Here is a 20284-nt window from a genome sequence, read left to right on the forward strand (position 1 = left end):
TACATTTTCGTGCTGTGTTTCTATGTGTTTCTATGAAAACATTCAGTCTGAACAGCCCCTTATAGTCTTCCTGTTGAGTTTGACCATCTGTTTTTTTTCCTTCCAGTCGAAAGTGATAGCTCTGATGATGATCAGCCATTGATCAAAATGGTTAAAAAGTCACCAACCGATGACCAGTTAAAGGAGACAATTCAGGATCTCCTCAAAGATGCAAACTTTGAGAAAGTGACAATGAAGCAGCTTTGCCGACAGGTATCCTATGTCACTGCATTAAAGGAATGTTCCAGGTTTAATACAAGTGAAGCTCAATCAACAGCATTTGTGGCATAATATTGATGACCACAAAAATGAATGTTGACTTTCCCCTCCTTTTCTTTAAAAAAAAAGTTTGAATCTGGGTTACAGTGTGACACTTACAATGGAAGTGAATTATGGCCAATTTTGGATTGTTAAAATACTCACTTATTCAAAATTGTAGCTACATGGCGTAAACAATACGCGTGTTAACATGATTTTAGTGTGATAAAATCGTTTGCTATCCTTTTCTGTGTAAAGCTATAGCCAATTTTACAACTTCATTGCCATGATGATGTAATGTCAACAAACCCTAAAACAACCATAAAAATTACAATTTAAACAATGTTATTGCTCAAATAGTAATTATTAGGGTGCGAGGACCCTATTGTATCTGCTCCATTTATTATTATTATTATTCCGAATATTTTCCCAAATGAATCGCATTTTTGAGGGCCTAAACATACATGTTTTACATTGTGATACACTCTTAACAACATTTAAGTGCTAAAAAATGCTACTTAAAATTGCTACTTATAATTGGAGTGACGTTCCCCTGGCACAGCAGCCCCAATTTGAACCAGGGTGCGAGGGCCCATTCATCGCTGCTCACTGCTTTAATTGTTTATACATTCCTTTTATTTGTTTCTTATAAAAATACAAATTACATATTTTATGCATGTTTAAAATGCATGACTCCTCGCTATATGTTAAGAGTAGATAATTTTAATATAATACTGGTCTTTCACTGTACACTCAAAAAAGTAGTTTGTCATGTGGCCGGTAGAGGTCACAGATTGACGCGACAGATTGAAGGTTGTCTTTCTCCCATTGGCCAGTAGAGTTCGTAGTTTTACGCATTTTCAGTTCTCCATTACTGCAAGTTGAAGTTGAGGGGTCACGTTTGTTAGTGGCTAACACAAAAATCAACCATAAAAATGACAATTTAAACAACTTTATTGCTCAAATAATACATGAGTGCTTTTACAAAATTATAAGCTTCACATTTCTTCCTTTAAACCCTCCAAACATTTTTGTGGTAATCTTCATTATGCCACAAATGCTGTTGATAGAGCTTAACTTGTATTGAAAAATAGCATATTTTTGAAGGAACTGTAAAAATGCCTGGGTATACGTTTTTCTTCTGTGTGCTATATGCAGTATTGGAGTCAAGAAACTTTGACAGTGCCTTTCATATTTTAATGGAATATTTGACTTGCACTTTTTTCTATAGGTTTATGATAAATATCCTCACTTTGATCTGAGTATTTTAACAATCCAAAATTGGCCATCATTCACTTCCATTGTAAGTGTCACACTGTAACCCAGATTCAAACTTTTTTTTAAAGAAAAGGAGGGGAAAGTCAACATTCATTTTTGTGGTCATCAATATTATGCCACAAATGCTGTTGATTGAGCTTCACTTGTATTAAACCTGGAACATTCCTTTAATGCAGTGACATAGGATACCTGTCGGCAAAGCTGCTTCATTGTCACTTCCTCAAAGTTTGCATCTTTGAGGAGATCCTGAATTGTCTCCTTTAACTGGTCACTCGGTTGGTGACTTTTTAACCATTTTGATCAATGGCTGATCATCATCAGAGCTATCACTTTCGACGAGACATATCCAGCTGCAGACCCGCAGCACCACCAGTTTCAGAACCCCAGTTTCAGAACCTGAAGTGAGGGGTGGAGTTATTGACAATGAGCCAAGCATGGCGGAGAGCATGGTGAGTTGTGTAACGTTTTTGACATCATGTTGTGAAAAATTATCGCATATATTAAGTTCAGCGTTTATCTGCTAAATATTTAATTTGTGCATAACTTTATCATCTTAAGGAAGCTTGAATATGTTGTCATACTTTACTGTATTAAAAAAAAATTCTACGGATGGTTCGATACATTTTTGTGTGTTGTAAATGAGCCTTGCGGTGACGTTTTGAAGACATCTTGTGAAGGTGTTAAAGTGTTTGTTCCACGTTCCTCTGTTATATGCATTGTTTGTGAGTTAATGTTACCTTATAGTTGAGGTTTTTTTTTTTACGTTGAGATTATTGTGTGGTGCTTTCATCTCTTGTAGAGACATTTCGAATGAATGAAGACCACAAGGAAAAGGCCCGCAACAATCTCCTGAACAGTCAGAAGCTTCCAGAGAGCCCTTTCTATTTCATTTTGTGTTCAGGGATGACATGGAGTTATTTTAGCAAGAATGTAAGGACAAAATGGGCCTGAGAGTGAATTCCTCATTTGATACATTTTAAGTTTAATTTATACAGGATTGTCATGATAAAATGGGCCTAGGGGTGAATTGGTCATTTGTTGTATATATTTTTTATTGTTTCTTTTAAAATTATGCTGAATTTTCTCTCTTTTTAGTTTTTTGACATGTTTTATTTTACATAAAGAAAAATGCATGCTGCACATGTTCTTGTGAAATAAAGTATATTTTATATAAAATGCCCATAAGTTTCAAGCATTTTTTTCACCATCATGATCAGGAAGTAACTCTCATAATACAATGAAACGGATAACTATATACAATTATATTACACAAGATCAATGTTTTAAAATGCTTATTGTACTGTACCTTAAAGAATCATTATAACATACGTATAAAGTATGATGTTTTGTTTGTAATAAAAGCAAAGTACTCTCAAAACGTTAGGTGGCGCTACTCGGTTTCGAACGTAAGCTCCGCCCCTCACTTGAGGTTCTGGCCCTGGGGTTCTGAAACTGGTGGTGTAGCCTACTCTCCAAAACGTTAGGTGGCGCTACCATAGATCAGTGGGCGCTACTCGGTTTAGAACTTAAGCTCCGCCCCTCACTTCAGGTTCTGGCGCTGGGGTTCTGAAACTGGGGTTCTGAAACTGGTGGTGCTGCGGGTCTGCAGCTGGATACTATTGCTTTCGACTGGAAGGAAAAACACAGATGAGAAGACTATAAGGGGCCGTTCAGACTGAATGTGTTCATAGAAACACATAGAAACACAGCACGAAAATGTAAACGGCCCTTCCAGGGATAGTTCACCCAAAATGTTTTATTATTTCATCATTTACTCACCCTAATGCCATTCCAGAGGTGTATTCCAGACTTCTTTTCTTGTTCTGAACACAAAGATTTTTAGAAGAATATCTCAGCTCTGTAGGTCCATAAAATGCAAGTGAATGGGGACAAAATTTTGAAGCTCCAAAAAGCACAAAGTCAGCATACAGTAGAAAGGAGTTTATCAAAGTCACTGTTAAAAGTGTACCATCAAAATACTAGGTTACACTAATGTAATAGTTTTTTACTTGAACATGTGTTTAAAAAAATAAATAAAAATTTCCAAATTATATCCTGAAGGTGAAGAGGAGAAAATGCCTTATTTAAAAGGAAGACAAGGGTGAAGATTGCGTATAAAACTCTATTTCTATTACATTGTTCATTATTTTGTTGAATTATATTTTTACATTTTATTTCATGAGTTTACGTCCATTAAATGCTGTTTGTTTGTTTTAAAAAGTAGTTTAAAGGTGTAATTTTGTTGAATTGTGACAGTTGACAGTGAAAGATGTGGATTTAATTTTTATATATCTGTTTACCATATTAACAAATTTTTGTCCATGTTCGATTGGTCTGTCAGTAGCACTGGATTATATATTTTAGGCTCTAAATGTAGGAAGCAACACATTTAGAAGCATTTGACCTTTTAGCCTTTTACTTAATGGAAGGATTTGGTATTGTAATATTAATTTATAAAGAACAACTGCATTACACTTTTTGGACCCTATCTTAATCTGTTTCATATTTTTTTTCTTGTATTTTAAATGCAACTAAAATGTCTCAAATCCGTAATTTTACTCATAACCACAAATCAGTGTAGGTTCTGTGATTAGACAGGGATTGAGGTTAAACTGTAGCACTACTGCTACTGTAAAAGTAATCTCATTAATTGATAAACTGCCATGTTAGAAAGTGCAAGTTTAGTTATCAGACATTGCTCACAGTGATAGTTTCACATAATTGTTGTAGCAAAGCGAAAACATAAAGTTGTGTATTTTGTAATAAATCAAACCTGTCTTTATTTTCCATATATTTTTTCACAGTATGTCAATTAAATGAAATATGTTAAATTGGCAATTTATATAAACGTCATATAGCTGTTACTTCAGTGTGTGCACATGGTGACGCTTTACTTGGGTGTTGAGACTTCGAAAGGGTCCAACCATCATTTTTGGAATTCTCTAAAAATAACCTCCGTTCCCTGACCGGGAATCGAACCCGGGCCGCGGCGGTGAGAGCGCCGAATCCTAACCACTAGACCACCAGGGAGCTTAGTCATTTGTCATTATTAGAGTGTTAGGACCCTAACTGTTCCATTTATAATTATTCCGTATTATTTTTCTTAATTAATCGCATTTTTGAGGGCCTAAACATACTCGAAAACTCATGAAACTTTGCACACGCATCACAAGTGGCGAAAATAGTCATAGCGCCACCTACTGGCAACAGAAAAATACATGTTTTACCCTGTGATACACTCTTAACAACATTTAAATGCTACAAAATTGGAGTGACATTCCCCTGGCACAGCAGCCCTAACGTGCACCATGGTGCGAGGTCCCGTTTATCGCTGCTTATAGCTTTAATTGTTTATACAATCCTTTTATTTGTTTATTATAAAAATACAAATTACATGTTTTATGCATGTTTAAAGGGCATAACTCCTCGCTCTGTGTTAAGAGCAGATCATTTCATTTTAATAGAATACTGGTCTTTCACTGTACACTCAAATAAGTAGTTTGTAATTCCCCATGTGGCCGGTAGAGGTCACAGATTGACGCGACAGATTGAAGCTTGTCTTTCTCCCATTGGCCAGTAGAGCTCGTAGTTTTACGCGTTTTCAGTTCTCCATTATTGCAAGTTGAAGTTGAGGGGTCACGTTGGTTAGTGGCTTACTGTAGCTGACATGATGCAGGGAGAGCTGTAGAGACTTCCAGCCACCTGTCTTCTGGAAAACAAAAGGAGCTTTTTCACTATTAAAACAAGTCCCCGGAGAGGAGGACAGAACCTGCCATCGGGGGTAAGCGATTATCTGGGAGCTGTTGTTTCGATGTGTGTGCTTATATTGATAAATAAGAGCACTTTGAGGAGCATGACATGGCCCCTAGTGTTCAGTGTTACTGATAGCTGGTTAAGGAACGAGCTGTCAAACCGCTTTCTACACACGCGTGCACCACAGTAAAGATATGAAATATTGTATTTATGCTGGTTTACTATCTTTATTGTGTTTCTATTCAGTGCTTTGAATTGAAACTCATCAGGTGATTTACACATGAACTGCTGCTAATGCTAAAGCGTTAGCCGCTCTGCTAAAGTTAATACCATGGAAACGTGTATCAGGTTCATCTTCAGCTCGCACGAGAAACAAACCGAATAAATAAACAATATGTAAAGGGTTATGAAGGGAAAGAAACCGATATGTCGTAAACATAGACATAACAGTTGAGTTTACCAACTGCAAAACTTGTATGTTTTTCAGTGACTGTTAGCTTTACGTGAAGCTTTTTCAGATCAGCAGGTAATTTACAGTTGTGTTTACTGTGAAAATAAAAACAGAGGGAAACGGTATGAGCAACTGCTCATGCCTTATTATTTTTAACATGGTACAATTGTTGTACCATGGTATTATTTAAGTGCCTTTGAGTACCATGTTACCACCACAGTACTGTTTTGAAAGGGTGTTAGCCTGTTCTGTGAATAGTTCACCCAGAAATTAAAAGTCTCTCATCATTTTTTAAGCCTCAAGCCACCCCAGATATGTATGAATTTCTTCTGCAGAACACAAATTAAGATTTTTTTAGAAGAATATCTCTGCTCATTAGGTCCATACAATGCAAGTAAATGGTGACCAAAACTTAGAACCTCCAAAAAGCACATAAAGGCAGTATATAAGCAATCCATATAACTCCAGTGGTTAAATCCATATCTTGTAAAGTAATCAGATCGGTTTTGGGTGAGAACAGACCAAATTGTAACTCCTTCTCCCTGTACGTTTTGTCATTGCAGTCTCTAGGCATGATCATGATTTCAAGCTCTATTACTCTTCTTAGTGCTTGATGCATGCGCAGAGCACTAGATAACGCTAGGAAGTGTACTCAAGCTTTTTGGTTTGTTCTCATCTAAAAGTAATTGAATCACTTCAGAAGACAAGGATTACATCACTGGTGTCATATGGGTTACGTTTATGCAGCATTTATGTGCTTTTTGGCAGTTCAAAGTTTTGGTCACCATTCACATGGACGTACAGAGCTAAAATATTCTTCTCAAAATGTTTTTTTGTGTTCTGCTGAAGAAAGTAAATGATACACATCTGGGATGACATGGGGTGAGTACATTTTTTAGTGTACTATCCCTTTAACTGTTAGGTTGTCTGATTTTAATGCAGTTTTTGTTGTAAGTGTAATGTAAATATAAGATCAGTGCAAAAGTTTTAGGCACTTGAAGATGCCTTCAACAATAATGACATAAATAGTTTTCATTTATTTCATACAAAGTCCAGTAAACATAAAAAGTTAAAATAATATTCAGTGTGACCACCTTTGCCTTTAAAACAGCACCACTTCTCTTAGGTACATCTGGACACCGTTCTTCAATCTATTTTTATGTCTCAATTGCTTTAGTCTCTTTATGTAATCTCAGACTGACACGATGTTCAGTGGGGGTATTTGTGGGGCCATGTCATGTGTTGCAGGGCTCCCTGTTCTAGTATTCTTATCATTTCTATTAGCAAAAGTAATGTTTTGGAATCTAACATTTATATTTCCCAATGACACACTAAAGCTGAAGATATAAATAAGAGACAAATCTTAAGACAAATGCTTTTGTGAAACATCTTATGTGCTTTAGACTTTTGTACAGTACTGTATTTGTAAATAAAAGGGACCTAACTTAACTCTCAAATATCCCTGCAGGCTCTTTGCAGTAGATTTACACGTGGATGATTTATAGTGGGACATTTTGTTGCAGAGATAAAGCCAGCTGCAGTGCCGTAACACAAACCTGTCACATTTCTTGATTTTATATGCCTAATAAAAAGGCAATATGATAAAGTTGATTTGTAAAGTGCAATGTGTAATTTTAAAGAATTGCTGTCGATATTTTTGCTAAATTAATCTTGCGGGATGTGTGGTGAAAAATGTATGCACTGACATTAAGGATATTGAACTGACATATTTTCCCTGGCCAATGACAATTTTCAGTTTCCTATGATGCATGAAAAGAGCTTCAGATTTTACTTGGTAGCTTTTGGGCTGTATGTTATCTTTGCCCTTGGTCCTGTCATCCAAAGCAATAACAGTTAAAAGTTTCTAGTCCAGCATGCATGAAAGAGTTAACAGGCTTTTTGTCACCAAACTGTCAAACAATGTTCCTTTGTACAAAGCACAGTTGCATGTGTTTACCAGCACATGCATGCTCAACTCCTCAAGAATTTAAAGACTTTAAAAAAAGTTTTGCATCATTGGCCCATTTCTGTGTGGTAGTATTTGAATTTGCCTGGATGTTAAGCCTTTGAATGGTGTCTCTGGACTCAGTGTTCTCTTGTAAGCCTCCCAGACTCTGTAACAGAGGGAGGGAGTTTGAGAATGTGTAGCGTGAAAGAGAGAGTGGGTCTGATTTGGTCTCATTTATTCTGCTCTGATCAATCCTGGATTAGCTCACTGACAGAAATTTTGAGATGCTGCCAGATTCTCTATCCTCCAGTAGCCCCACTATCCTTGAAGGGGAGACTGTTAAAGGATTAATTCACACAACATTTTTTTTTACATTTGGACGTTATTTACTCATCCTCATGTTGTTCCAAGCAAAAGCGGCATTTAATTATGCATAAGTTATATTTGTTACCTGTATCAGAGGGGAAGATGTTTTTGGATTATGACTAAAATTTTGACCTGTTTCTCACAAAAAACTTCTGTATGGCTTCAGGAGTGTTGGTATATAGGGCACAATTTGTATGGACTCCTTTTATGGTGCTTTTCTTGTACTTGATTAAGCTTGAAAACCCCATATTTAGTTCATAATTGATAAAATAGCTCCAATTAGGGCTGAACAATTTGGCCAACTCTAATTGCGTTTGTTTTGAAAAATATTGCGATTTTGATTTGAACTGCGATATGATAAACATTTAAAAAGATAAAAAAAAACGTGCAAGTGATTCATTTGAACCAAAATTAAACCATGTTTTGTTCATGCTATACTGCCAAACAGAAATTCTATTCTAGAAAGGGTATTCACACTTCAGTCCTCTAGAAAAGAACCAAACCAAACAAAGAAATAAAACAGTTAAACAGTGGAAGAAACACCACAATCATATTGCATCTGTTTGCTGTGTAATACTTTTTGTCAAATTTGTGTATTATAATACAGAATAATTTTGTATATGGCATTTATATACACTCACCTAAAGGACTATTAGGAACACCATACTAATACTGTGTTTGACCCCCTTTCGCCTTCAGAACTGCCTTAATTCTACGTGGCATTGATTCAACAAGGTGCTGAAAGCATTCTTTAGAAATGTTGGCCCATATTGATAGGATAGCATCTTGCAGTTGATGGAGATTTGTGGGATGCACATCCAGGGCACGAAGCTCCCTTTCCATCACATCCCAAAGATGCTCTATTGGGTTGAGATCTGGTGACTGTGGGGGCCATTTTAGTACAGTGAACTCATTGTCATGTTCAAGAAACCAATTTGAAATGATTCGAGCTTTGTGACATGGTGCATTATCCTGCTGGAAGTAGCCATCAGAGGATGGGTACATGGTGGCCATAAAGGGATGGACATGGTCAGAAACAATGCTCAGGTAGGCCGTGGCATTTAAACGATGCCCAATTGGCACTAAGGGGCCTAAAGTGTGCCAAGAAAACATCCCCCACACCATTACACCACCACCACCAGCCTGCACAGTGGTAACAAGGCATGATGGATCCATGTTCTCATTCTGTTTACGCCAAATTCTGACTCTACCATCTGAATGTCTCAACAGAAATCGAGACTCATCAGACCAGGCAACATTTTTCCAGTCTTCAACTGTCCAATTTTGGTGAGCTCTTGCAAATTGTAGCCTCTTTTTCCTATTTGTAGTGGAGATGAGTGGTACCCGGTGGGGTCTTCTGCTGTTGTAGCCCATCCGCCTCAAGGTTGTGTGTGTTGTGGCTTCACAAATGCTTTGCTGCATACCTCGGTTGTAACGAGTGGTTATTTCAGGCAAAGTTGCTCTTCTATCAGCTTGAATCAGTCGGCCCATTCTCCTCTGACCTCTAGCATCAACAAGGCATTTTCGCCCACAGGACTGCCACATACTGGATGTTTTTCCCTTTTCACACCATTCTTTGTAAACCCTAGAAATGGTTGTGTGTGAAAATCCCAGTAACTGAGCAGATTGTGAAATACTCAGACCGGCCCGTCTGGCACCAACAAATATGCCATGCTCAAAATTGCTTAAATCACCTTTCTTTCCCATTCTGACATTCAGTTTGGAGTTCAGGAGATTGTCTTGACCAGGACCACACCCCTAAATGCATTGAAGCAACTGCCATGTGATTGGTTGATTAGATAATTGCATTAATGAGAAATTGAACAGGTGTTCCTAATAATCCTTTAGGTGAGTGTATATATATATAATTATAATACATGAATAATATATTATTGTAATATAATTAGTAATAATCTTGTTAAGAAATTATTATAGAGCTATATTATAATTGTTGAAGTATAACTATTATTTTATTTTAATTTATTTAATAATTTCTTAACTTGCTTGTGGCATTGCTATGCAGTCCTGTTAAACCTCAAGCCTTTATTCTGGTGGGGACTAACATTTCTGTTGTTCATAGTTGAGTTGACAACAGTGTTTTAATGCAGTGAAATGCTCTCATCTCCATTTCTGTCTACAAATACAAATATAGATTGATGGGGGTATTTTAGATTAGTATAGTAAATTGTTGTGAAGCTGTCAACATGTTACTGCATTATATCCTGCAATATTTCGACAGACCTGGGACTTATGTAAGAATCCTATTTGTGGACTTCAGTTTAGCCTTCAATACCATCATGCCTGATTTTCTCTTAACCAAACTGACCCAGCTCTCCGTGCCCACCCCAATCTGTCAGTGGATCACCAGCTTTCTGACAGATATTTATTTAATTAATTAAATTGCAGCCCACGCTGTTTGATAATTGCACTGGGTCATATTGCGATTTTGATTTTATTTTGATTAATCGTTTAGTCATTGCTCAATAGATCCAATAACTGGGCAACTAGTTTTACAAGGTGTCTTTTAGGCTACTTTGAATAAAATCAGGTAAAGGAATGTTCCAGGTTCAATAAAGTTAATCTAAATTGACCGCATTTGTGAAATAATGTTGATAACCACAAAAGTTTATTTCATTTAATTCGTCCTCTTTAAAAAGGGCAAAAATTGAGATTACAGTGAGGTACTTACAATGGAATTGAATGGGGCCAATTTTTGGAGGGTGTAAAGGCAGAAATGTAAAGCTTAAATAATTTTATAAAAGCTCTTGCATCAATTCTTCAGTTAAAACGCATGTAGTTTAAATTGTTATTTTTAGTAATTTTAGGGTTTTAAGGTTTGTTTTCATTACATCGTCATGGTAACAAAGTTGTAAATTTAGCTATAACTTTATACAGAATAGGTTTTTAAGTGATTTTATCCCACTAAAATCATGTTTATAAGCATATCCTTTATGTCTTGTGGCTATATTTTTGAAACCGTGAGCAAATTAACATTCAAAAATTGGCCCCCATTCACTTCCTTGTGCGTTGCTCACTGTAACCTCGATTTTTGCTTTTTTAAGGAAAAGGAGGAACGAGTCTAAATACATTTTTGTAGTAATTAACATTATGCCACAAATGCTTTCGATTGAGCTTAACTTGTCTTGAATCCAGAAACGTTCTTTAAGTCTTCCTTGGTTCCATTTTAGTCTGTTTTTACAAAATCTCTCACATCATGCCATAATGCAAGTTGCCCACAAACATGGGTGTATTTGTGTGTCTTTCTCTCTGAGGCTGTGTGTCGTCTTGTTTTTGGAATATTTGTAGAAATGGGTTATCCGTATCCATCCATGAGGTTAATTCCTGGGAGGAATGACGTACTCGGCAATCGTTGACAAAAAGAGCTCTTTGTAAGCTGTTGGGGAACAGTATACCTAATAAACCTTGAACCCTCTGCTTTCAAAGTTTTAAAGTTCCCGAATCCCCTCCTGAGGGCAAAGTATTAACTTGAGTATATACTAGGTTTTGTACAGGATGAACTAGTGTTCTCAGTGAGCTTGATTACCGTAGATGTATCTTTGTCTCTTGATGCAATCTTTGTTCCCAAGTGTCCTTTCTTACCAGAATGTTCTATGAGAGAAATCATAAATTCAAAAGATTTTTCATTTATGTTTTATAACTGTCAATTTTCACACATAGAGGGAAAATGGATGGTTATGGAGAGGTTTTGCTTGACAATGGACCCTTTTATTGGGGCTTTTTTTCTGCTGAGAGGGTTGAAATTTGAGCCTGCATCTCCCACATGAGCACCACTGCTCAACAAATCTGGCTCAAATGTGCTAACCACTAGGTCTCACACCTCTTGTCAGACAATCACTCTAGTGGAGTATGGAGGACAATGCTTACATTTGTGTACCTGTTATGTTTTCACAGATCCCTGGATGCCCGCCGGTGCAATCACCCTGGCCGCACACGCAGGCTCGATGGCCATCAGCTGACCCCTCCCCCCAGGATGACGGTGAGAGAGCGGATTCGGCAGAACATCTCGGCCGCCTTCTATCGGCACGGCTTGCTATGTGCCTCCTACCCGGTCCCCATCATTCTCTTCACCTCTGCCAGCATCCTGACCTGCTGGTGAGTCTGCTTTCATAGTTTTGCAACTTTTATAGACTGCAACAGTCTGGTTCTGGAAGTAAAAATCCTTTTCCATTTTTTCCATTGGGGAAATTATTTTTAACGATAACTTGTATACCTTTAAAGACAGACCTACCGTAAGCTCTGAGAATGTGAATAAATGGAATATGCTTCCGTGGATTTGTTTTTATTTTTATTGCGTTTAATAGCTGAGTTTGTGGTGAAAACTATACTACCCATAATCCTGCCGACAAAGATCCACCAGTCAGAGAATAGCAGCATAAGAGCACGCCAAAAGAGCTGTGCAACAACCGCCCACTCCCGTGACGTAATGTGAATGATGCAGTCGAGTCAGTCTCAATACACTTTCAAACTAGAGTCATTTCATGGGATTCTCTCATTAAAGAAATTAAGTACACAGTCTTGTTCCTTTTGTCTTTTTGTCTGATTTTCAAATGCTTTTTTATTTGAGCTTCAAATCCAATTTTTTAATGATGCGAGTCACCTTAGAACTTGTTGGTTTGGTTCATGGCTTGGAACTGTTTTATGAAGCCTCTTTTGGAAAAAATGAATGGGGAAATTATCTTCCAGAAACAAAACGGATGAAACAGGGGCCGGGTATTATTGCGCTCTATTGATATAGTTGAGAAGATAGCACAGGAAATAATGGGGAAAGAGACAGGTGAATCTGGCTGGAAAATGTTGCGAGCCACATTTGAAATTTTGGTGGCCACATTAACGCCACACTTACCACTAGGCCACAGCTCAGATGAATGCTCTCATTGTTGAAATACTTTATAGGCTTCATTGGGTCTGAAACAGCTTATTTGTACAAATTAATCACAGTAAAGAAGAATAGATTTGTGTGTGGATGTTTTCAAGTGTGAATCTGAAAGGGTGAGAGAGGGCAGTGGAGGAATGAAGTTGGCTTGTAGTAGGTTGCTCTTCAAAGTTTGATTCAAAGGCAAGATTAGTCATTAAGCTCCTGTGCCAGGGGGACTGTGTGGAGCACAAATATAATAGCAGAAGAGTAGTCTGAGGGAAAAACGTCTTTCTCATGCATTCTCACCTCCTCTTTTACTCTGTCAGCAAAATGTGAATTAAATTCTTTGTTCTTCACTTAAAGGACAAAATTCCAGCCAAAAGAAAATGTGTGAGAGGGTTTCTCTCAGAAAACAGCCTGGTGTCTCCAGCTACTTGTAGGAATGCTCTGACACCCTGTCTACACCAGACGCGAGTGGCACTTTGCGTCGCTTCAAAAGTAATAGAAACCCATTTCAATCAATGATGCTGTATACACTGGAAGTGTCCATTGGTGGCGTATCCGTCATGCCTACAATAAACGGGTGTCCCATTCCACTTTTTGCTGTATGAGTTGGTGCTACTACACAAATTAAATGGTTTAGAAGGTTCTTGTTGACATGTCCAGTTTAGACAGCCTCAAGCCGTTGCAACTCGCAAAGGAATCATGTGTTCTGTGTCATTGTGTTTAACTAAAACGCCATTCAGAGATTTCGCATGGAATGTAGTTTGCACAACAGCCTTGCATTCTGTTTCCCTGACATTAACAGTGTCATGTGTTTTTATCCAGCTAACTTAATCAGGCTGTGCTCAACTTTTTACTTCAACAAATACTGTCCACCTGGTGGCATGGGTGGAGGTTATTCATGACATTTGAAGCACTTTAAAGGGGAGAAGATTGACAGATGTTTCTTTTGTGAGGAGTTTCTTTTGGGATGATCATATGGTCCATCTGAAGGTTTTTTGCTATTCATTATTAATGTTTATTCTAACCACACTAAAACAAAAACCTTGCAAAAAGAAAAAAACATGTATATTGACTTGCATTGAAGAAGGCTCTTGAGTCATATCTGGAGAGCAGAATATCATAGAGACTTGGGCTTTTTTTACTGAACACCCTGTAAACACTTTAGTAACTGGGCAAGCAAGCACCACCCATTTGTTTTTCAGAAATGTTTTAAATATATGTTCCACTCACTTTACCCTATTAAAACTGGCTTTGTGATGCTGTTTACCACGTTCACTCCTACCGCACCTGTGTGGGACAAATTGAAAAGATGTAAAACTGTCACTAAAAACTGCAAAAGAACACATTGCATACTCCCAGCCACCACCCTCTTTTTTGTTTTGTGTTATGGCCCTTGTAGGGTCTCTTTGTCAAAAGTTAGTCCTCTCGTCTGTTGACAGTCAAAGCAAGTTGAAGATGTTGTACCGGTATAGCTGAGGAATGCATCTTGTCTTTGATTAAAATTATTGATTATTTGTTCTTCCTTCTAGGACTGAGGGATTTCATAAATATTGCTTATATAGTCACAATAACATTAAGCAACATTGTGAATATTGATTGATTTTAATGAGCTATTGATTTGGCTATTTGGCGTTTTTTTTATTGCAACGATTAATCATTAGCTTTTAACCGACTATTCAGCTTGAGCCTATATTTAAAAGGTTGTAATAAACGTGCTTACTAACAATAAAGAGGAGAAAATTATCTTTTAAAAATATCTCAAAGACATTCACTGAATTCCAAGGAAAAATAAAATGTTTTTTTTTCAGTTTCAGTTTAATTCAGTAAAAATTCACTGCAAAAAAAAAAAAAAACTATTGTAATCAAGAGTTTTTGTATTGTTTTCCATATTTTCTCTAAAAGCAAGTCTAAATATCTTGTATGTTTCTTTTCAGGTAAATGGATCTTGTTTTAAGTAGGCTGTTTTTAGATATATAAAAAAATATTAAATATTGTATTCAACATTCTCCAGTAACAATTTTATCTTCTGGAGTATAGCTACTAATGTAAATGTATGTTGTTTTAAAGGAGTTTTAGATATCATTTTTGGAAAACAAGCCAAAAAAGACTGATCAAAAACTTTGTTGCCATGTATAATGGGGTAAGACTACACTCTTTCACCTTTATTTTCACTTTGATCCATCTTTAACTCAAAAAACAAACTCTATATATCTTCTTAATAGAGCTGCGTATCGGTGATTTACTACACATTAAGATACACGCATGATACATAGGCTACAGGATATTATGATTCAATATGCTGCAATCCATCATGTTATTAATAAAATGCGCACGTCGCACAAGGGATGGCCGTCCTCGCCCAGAGGGTGCCTCGGTTGGGTACAGTTTCAATCTCTCCCCCTTCATGTGACTCGTAGACGTGGTGCTGACCACACAGAGAAATGGCATTTTTGTAGTTTGTTTATGATGCACTTCCTTATTATTTGAACTTTAATAAAGGGTGCATTAAAGATATAATGCTAGGTTGTTTGCTTTTTAGATGCTCTGACATGCAGGTTTTGCTGAAGTGTAATGCCAGATCTGGCTCTGCTTTATTTATTTATTTATTTTAAATTTAGATTGCATCTGGACTATGAGATGTGTTTTCTTCCTGTCCTCTGTCAGGCACGAGCTGCTGTGCTCCTCTCTTGCATCATCATTACAGTTGAATGTGATCTCGTGTTAAATGAGATCAAACGACTATTTGACAACGAGCATTTTTGTCAACAATTTTTATTGTCGAGGTTGTCGATAACGTCTACTAATCAGTTCGGCCCTAGTGCTGACTAATTAATCACATATTGATATTAATGTGGCAGAGGACAAGTCCCAGTTACCTCTGCTACTGGGACAGTCAATCCGTGCACCTTATCACGTGGCTCGTTGTGTGTGACACAGCGGAGACCCACAGCACTTGAGGCTCATGCTTCTCTCCGCGATCCATGCACAACTTACCACGTGCCCCATTGAGAGCGAAAACCCCTAATTGTGACAACGAGGAGGTTACCCATGTGTCTCTACACTCCCTAGCAACTGGGCCAATTTTGTTGATTAGGAGACCTGGCTGTTTGGTATAATTAAACACACTAAATTAACGCATTAAATCGTCAGCCCTATTTTCATCTCAAATCTTTTTTTTTTTTTTTACAGTTATCCTCTGCTGAAGTTGCCTCTGCCAGGAACAGGGCCTGTAGAGTTCACCACTGGAGTACGAGATTATTCTGTCCCATCCCATGAGTCTCATGACCTGTCTGAACGACCTGATTGGGTAAGATTTAATGCTTTTTTTTATAGACAGTGTTCTGTGTGTGTTTACCTTGTCACACGGTCATGCTTATTTCAAAGCATGCAGCTTTTCTGTAGACTATTATTAGGGTGCTTGCTAAAGCTGGCAATAACTGTTCACTCATTGCTGCTCCTCTTTTAGTATCAGGGGCCTCCGGTGGCCTATATCCAGCAGGTGCTGCTGAAAGCAGCAGTCTCACCATGGGATAACAGTCTGGTTCCTGTGGATGTGTTCCGCTCTCCCCTCGGCCGTGTTTTCAGTCTTTTGGAGGAGATCAGAAACCATGTTTATACGGACAGGTAGAAAAGTACATCCTGACAGATTAGCTTGTTTTGATTGTTTTGTTATTATATTACCAAACAAATTTTTTTTTGGTAATTTTGTTATAGAAACTTGATTTTATGAGTTTTTACAGTTTCAATTCGATTTTCTTCATCAGTAATTAAATGGATAGTTCATTTTAAAAACTTCTTTCATCATCCGCTCACCCTCAAGTTGTTCCAAACTTGTCTGACATGTTTTCTTTCATGGAACACAAAAGGATATCAGGCAGAATTTTAACCTCAGTCACCATTTATTTTAATTTAATCGTTTTTCTCTACAATGAAAGTGAATTGTGACTTGAGGCTAACATTCTTCCTGACATCTCTTTTTGTGTTCCACTGAAGAAAGAAGGTCATACAGGTTTGGAATTGCATTTGAAATGCATTTAAAAAGTTTTCAATTTCAGTAGGTAAGATATAATTCTTTAAATAATAATTATGTTACACCCTCTTGCTTCTTGTTACCCCCCCCACCCTCACACACACATACACACACATCCTTAGAAGTTTGGAGGAGCTGTGTTTGCAGGTGACTGACCTGTTACCAGGGTTACGGCGCATGCATGCAGTCCTTCCAGAGCATGGCTGCCTGCTGGTCTCCCCTGGCAACTACTGGCAGAATCGGCGTGACCTGTTTGATGTGGATCCAGACCTCCTAAAGACAGTCCACCAACATGAACCCAAAGGCCTTCATACTTCAGCCACCCTGAGAGGTGAGAGGCGAGAGGCATGAAACACATTAAAGGGATAGTTCACCCAAAAATTCTGTCATCTGATTTAGCCTCAGTAACTATTACCTCTCATTGTATAGAAAAAAAGCGTTTCAATGAGAGTGAATGGTGACTGAGATGAACACACTGCCTAACTTCTCTTTTTGATCCACGGAAGAAAGAAAGAAAGAAAGAAAGACAAAAAGGTCCACAACATGAGTGTGAGTATATAATGACAGAATTTTTTTTTTTTGAGGGAACTATCCTTTAAATGTATTTTAATTTTGAATCCCCTTTTTTGTTATGACCTTTACACTGATCCCGTCATTGCTTTGTTCCTTTCAGACTTGCTCTTTGGTGTCCCAGGGAAGCAGACTGGTGTAAGCCTGTACAGCAGGGAGAGAGTGGTGACGTACACCATCACAATTGCACTAAGCACCTATGATGCAAGGTCAGTCTTTCACATTTTTCTATTTAGTGGTGTTTTCTAAGGCAAACATTACTGTTGTTATTGCTCCTGCTTAGATATCTGAACAAGCCTCTTATTACATTTTATGCTGTACATCTGTGCAACGGACATAAATTATACCTCAAATCAGAGACTTGGTGGTGGGTTCTTGTCTTTGGCCTGTAAGAAGCCACCAAGCAACCAGCCAGAGCATCCTAGCATTGCGACGCAACTGTTGCACAACCGAGCATCACTCATATTTTCTTTGTAAAATGTACAAATCTATTTTTGTTTTTAATATTGTCATGTAGTTAAAAAAAGGTGTTGCTTCCAACAAATGTAGAACCTCTGATTGATTGTGTTGGTGTTAATTGTGTGTGTGTGGCATGGGCAGGTTTGTAGCCAGCCTTCGAGCCCGTCTGAAACTGCTTCACCCCTCAGTGAACTGCAGTCTTCGTGAGGACCACATGGTGCACGTCCATTTCAAAGAGGAAATCGGCATTGCTGAGCTCATCCCTCTAGTTACCACCTACATCATCCTCTTCGCTTATATCTACTTCTCAACACGTAAGCAACATCTCAACCAAAACTTTCTCTCTTTCTTCTTCCTCTGTTATTTGTTCTTGTTACTACTTTTTCTCTGAACAAAATGCTTTCTGAATTTATGTTTAATCATGTACATCTGTAGGTTTGTCAAATACAAATTTTGAATATGCGTTGAATTTACGAAATAAAAATATACTTTCGAATGCTAAAATTGTGTATTCGAATTTTGGATTTGTGCCAAGCACTGACGATGACTTCAGATCGATTGCATTCTTGTGCTAAAAAAAGCTAGACACAGCACAACAAATACAGTTTAGCAGAAAGCAGGTGTCTCAATATGCTTTTTAAAGTTCTATTACCTAAAAAAAACAGTGCTCTTGCATGAGACGCTGAATAAACAAAAACAAAGCTAAACAAAGAAGTTCGTCTAGTGTGCGTTTACATACAAAAACAAACTGATGGTTGCTAAAGCGTTCGGTGTGAAACAGCCCTCTTCCAAGGTTATCTCAGAATCAAGAGAATTGTTTTGCTCAGCCGACAGTTTAAGAAGTTCTAATGGTTCCACAAAGTTTCTAATATCGTCTTACAGTATCTCACAAAAGTGAGTACACCGCTCTTATTTTTGTAAATATTTGATTATATCTTTTCATGTGACAAAACTGAAGAAATGACACATTGCTACAATGTAAAGTAGAGAGTGTACAGCTTGTATAACAGTGTAAATTTGCTGTCCCCTCAAAATAACTCCACACACAGCCATTAATGTCTAAACCGCTGGCAACAAAGTGAAAATGTCCAAATTGGGCCCAATTAGCCATTTTCCCTCCCAGGTGTCATGTGACTCGTTAGTGTTACAAGGTCTCAGGTGTGAATGGGGAGCAGGTGTGTTAAATTTGGTGTTATCGCTCTCACACTCTCTCATACTGTTCACTGGAAGTTCAACATGGCACCTCATGGCAAAGAACTCTCTGACGATCTGAAAAAAAGAATTGTTGCTCTACATAAAGATGGTCTAGGCTATAAGAAGATTGCCAAGACCCTGACACTGAGCTGCAGCACGGTGGCCAAGACCATACAGCGGTTTAACAGGACAGGTTCCACTCAGAACAGGCCTCACCATGGTCGACCAAAGAAGTTGAGTGCACATGCTCAGCGTCATATCCAGAGGTTGTCTTTGGGAAATAGACATATGAGTGCTGCCAGCATTGCTGCAGAGGTTGAAGGGGTGGGGGTGGGGGTGGGGTCAGCCTGTCAGTGCTCAGACCATACGCCGCACACTGCGCACTCAAATTGCTCTGCATGGCTGTCGTCCCAATAGGAAGCCTCTTCTAAAGATGATGCACAAGAAAGCCCGCAAACAGTTTGCTGAAGACAAGCAGACTAAGGACATGGATTACTGGAACCATGTCCTGTGGTCTGATGAGACCAAGATAAACTTATTTGGTTCAGATGGTGTCAAGTGTGTATGGCGGAAACCAGGTGATGAGTACAAAGACAAGTGTGTCTTGCCTACAGTCAAGCATGGTGGTGGGAGTGTCATGGTCTGGGGCTGCATGAGTGCTGCCGGCACTGGGGAGCTACAGATCATTGAGGGAACCATGAATGCCAACATGTACTCTAACATACTGAAACGGAGCATGATCCCCTCCCTTCGGAGACTGGGCTGCAGGGCAGTATTTCAGCATGATAACGACCCCAAACACACCTCCAAGATGACCACTGCCTTGCTAAAGAAGCTGAGGGTGAAGGTGATGAACTGGCCAAGCATGTCTCCAGACCTAAACCCTATTGAGCATCTGTGGGGCATCCTCAAACAGAAGGTGGAGGAGCACAAGGTCTCTAACATCCACCAGCTCCGTGATGTCTTCATGGAGGTGTGGAAGAAGACTCCAGTGGCAACCTGTGAAGCTCTGGTGAACTCCATGTCCAAGAGGGTTAAAGCAGTGCTGGAAAATAA

At 38.3% G+C, this 20284-nt stretch overlaps 1 protein-coding gene and 1 non-coding gene across 3 annotated transcripts in view; one reads left to right on the plus strand and one right to left on the minus strand.

Moving 5' to 3' along the window:
• Positions 1-4533: 4533 nt before the first annotated feature.
• On the minus strand, positions 4534-4605 carry trnae-cuc (transfer RNA glutamic acid (anticodon CUC)). Its single transcript has one exon. It is a non-coding gene; the product is annotated as a tRNA-Glu (tRNA).
• Positions 4606-5226: 621 nt separating this feature from the next.
• Positions 5227-20284, plus strand: part of LOC127657769 (sterol regulatory element-binding protein cleavage-activating protein-like) — a 36778-nt gene continuing 21720 nt past the window's right edge. Inside the window, exons 1-8 of one of the 2 annotated variants that reach the window (XM_052146664.1) lie at positions 5227-5356; positions 12006-12206; positions 16165-16282; positions 16442-16599; positions 17128-17336; positions 17516-17554; positions 17679-17784; positions 18176-18348. In XM_052146664.1, the coding sequence (XP_052002624.1) occupies positions 12085-12206; positions 16165-16282; positions 16442-16599; positions 17128-17336; positions 17516-17554; positions 17679-17784; positions 18176-18348 (925 nt within the window). In that variant the 5' untranslated portion in view covers positions 5227-5356; positions 12006-12084. The remainder of the gene's footprint in view (positions 5357-12005; positions 12207-16164; positions 16283-16441; positions 16600-17127; positions 17337-17515; positions 17555-17678; positions 17785-18175; positions 18349-20284) is intronic. The other variant, XM_052146665.1, reaches the window with a different exon arrangement.

The sequence above is a fragment of the Xyrauchen texanus genome, chromosome 17 (assembly GCF_025860055.1).
Source record: "Xyrauchen texanus isolate HMW12.3.18 chromosome 17, RBS_HiC_50CHRs, whole genome shotgun sequence".
NCBI classification, from domain to species: domain Eukaryota; kingdom Metazoa; phylum Chordata; class Actinopteri; order Cypriniformes; family Catostomidae; genus Xyrauchen; species Xyrauchen texanus.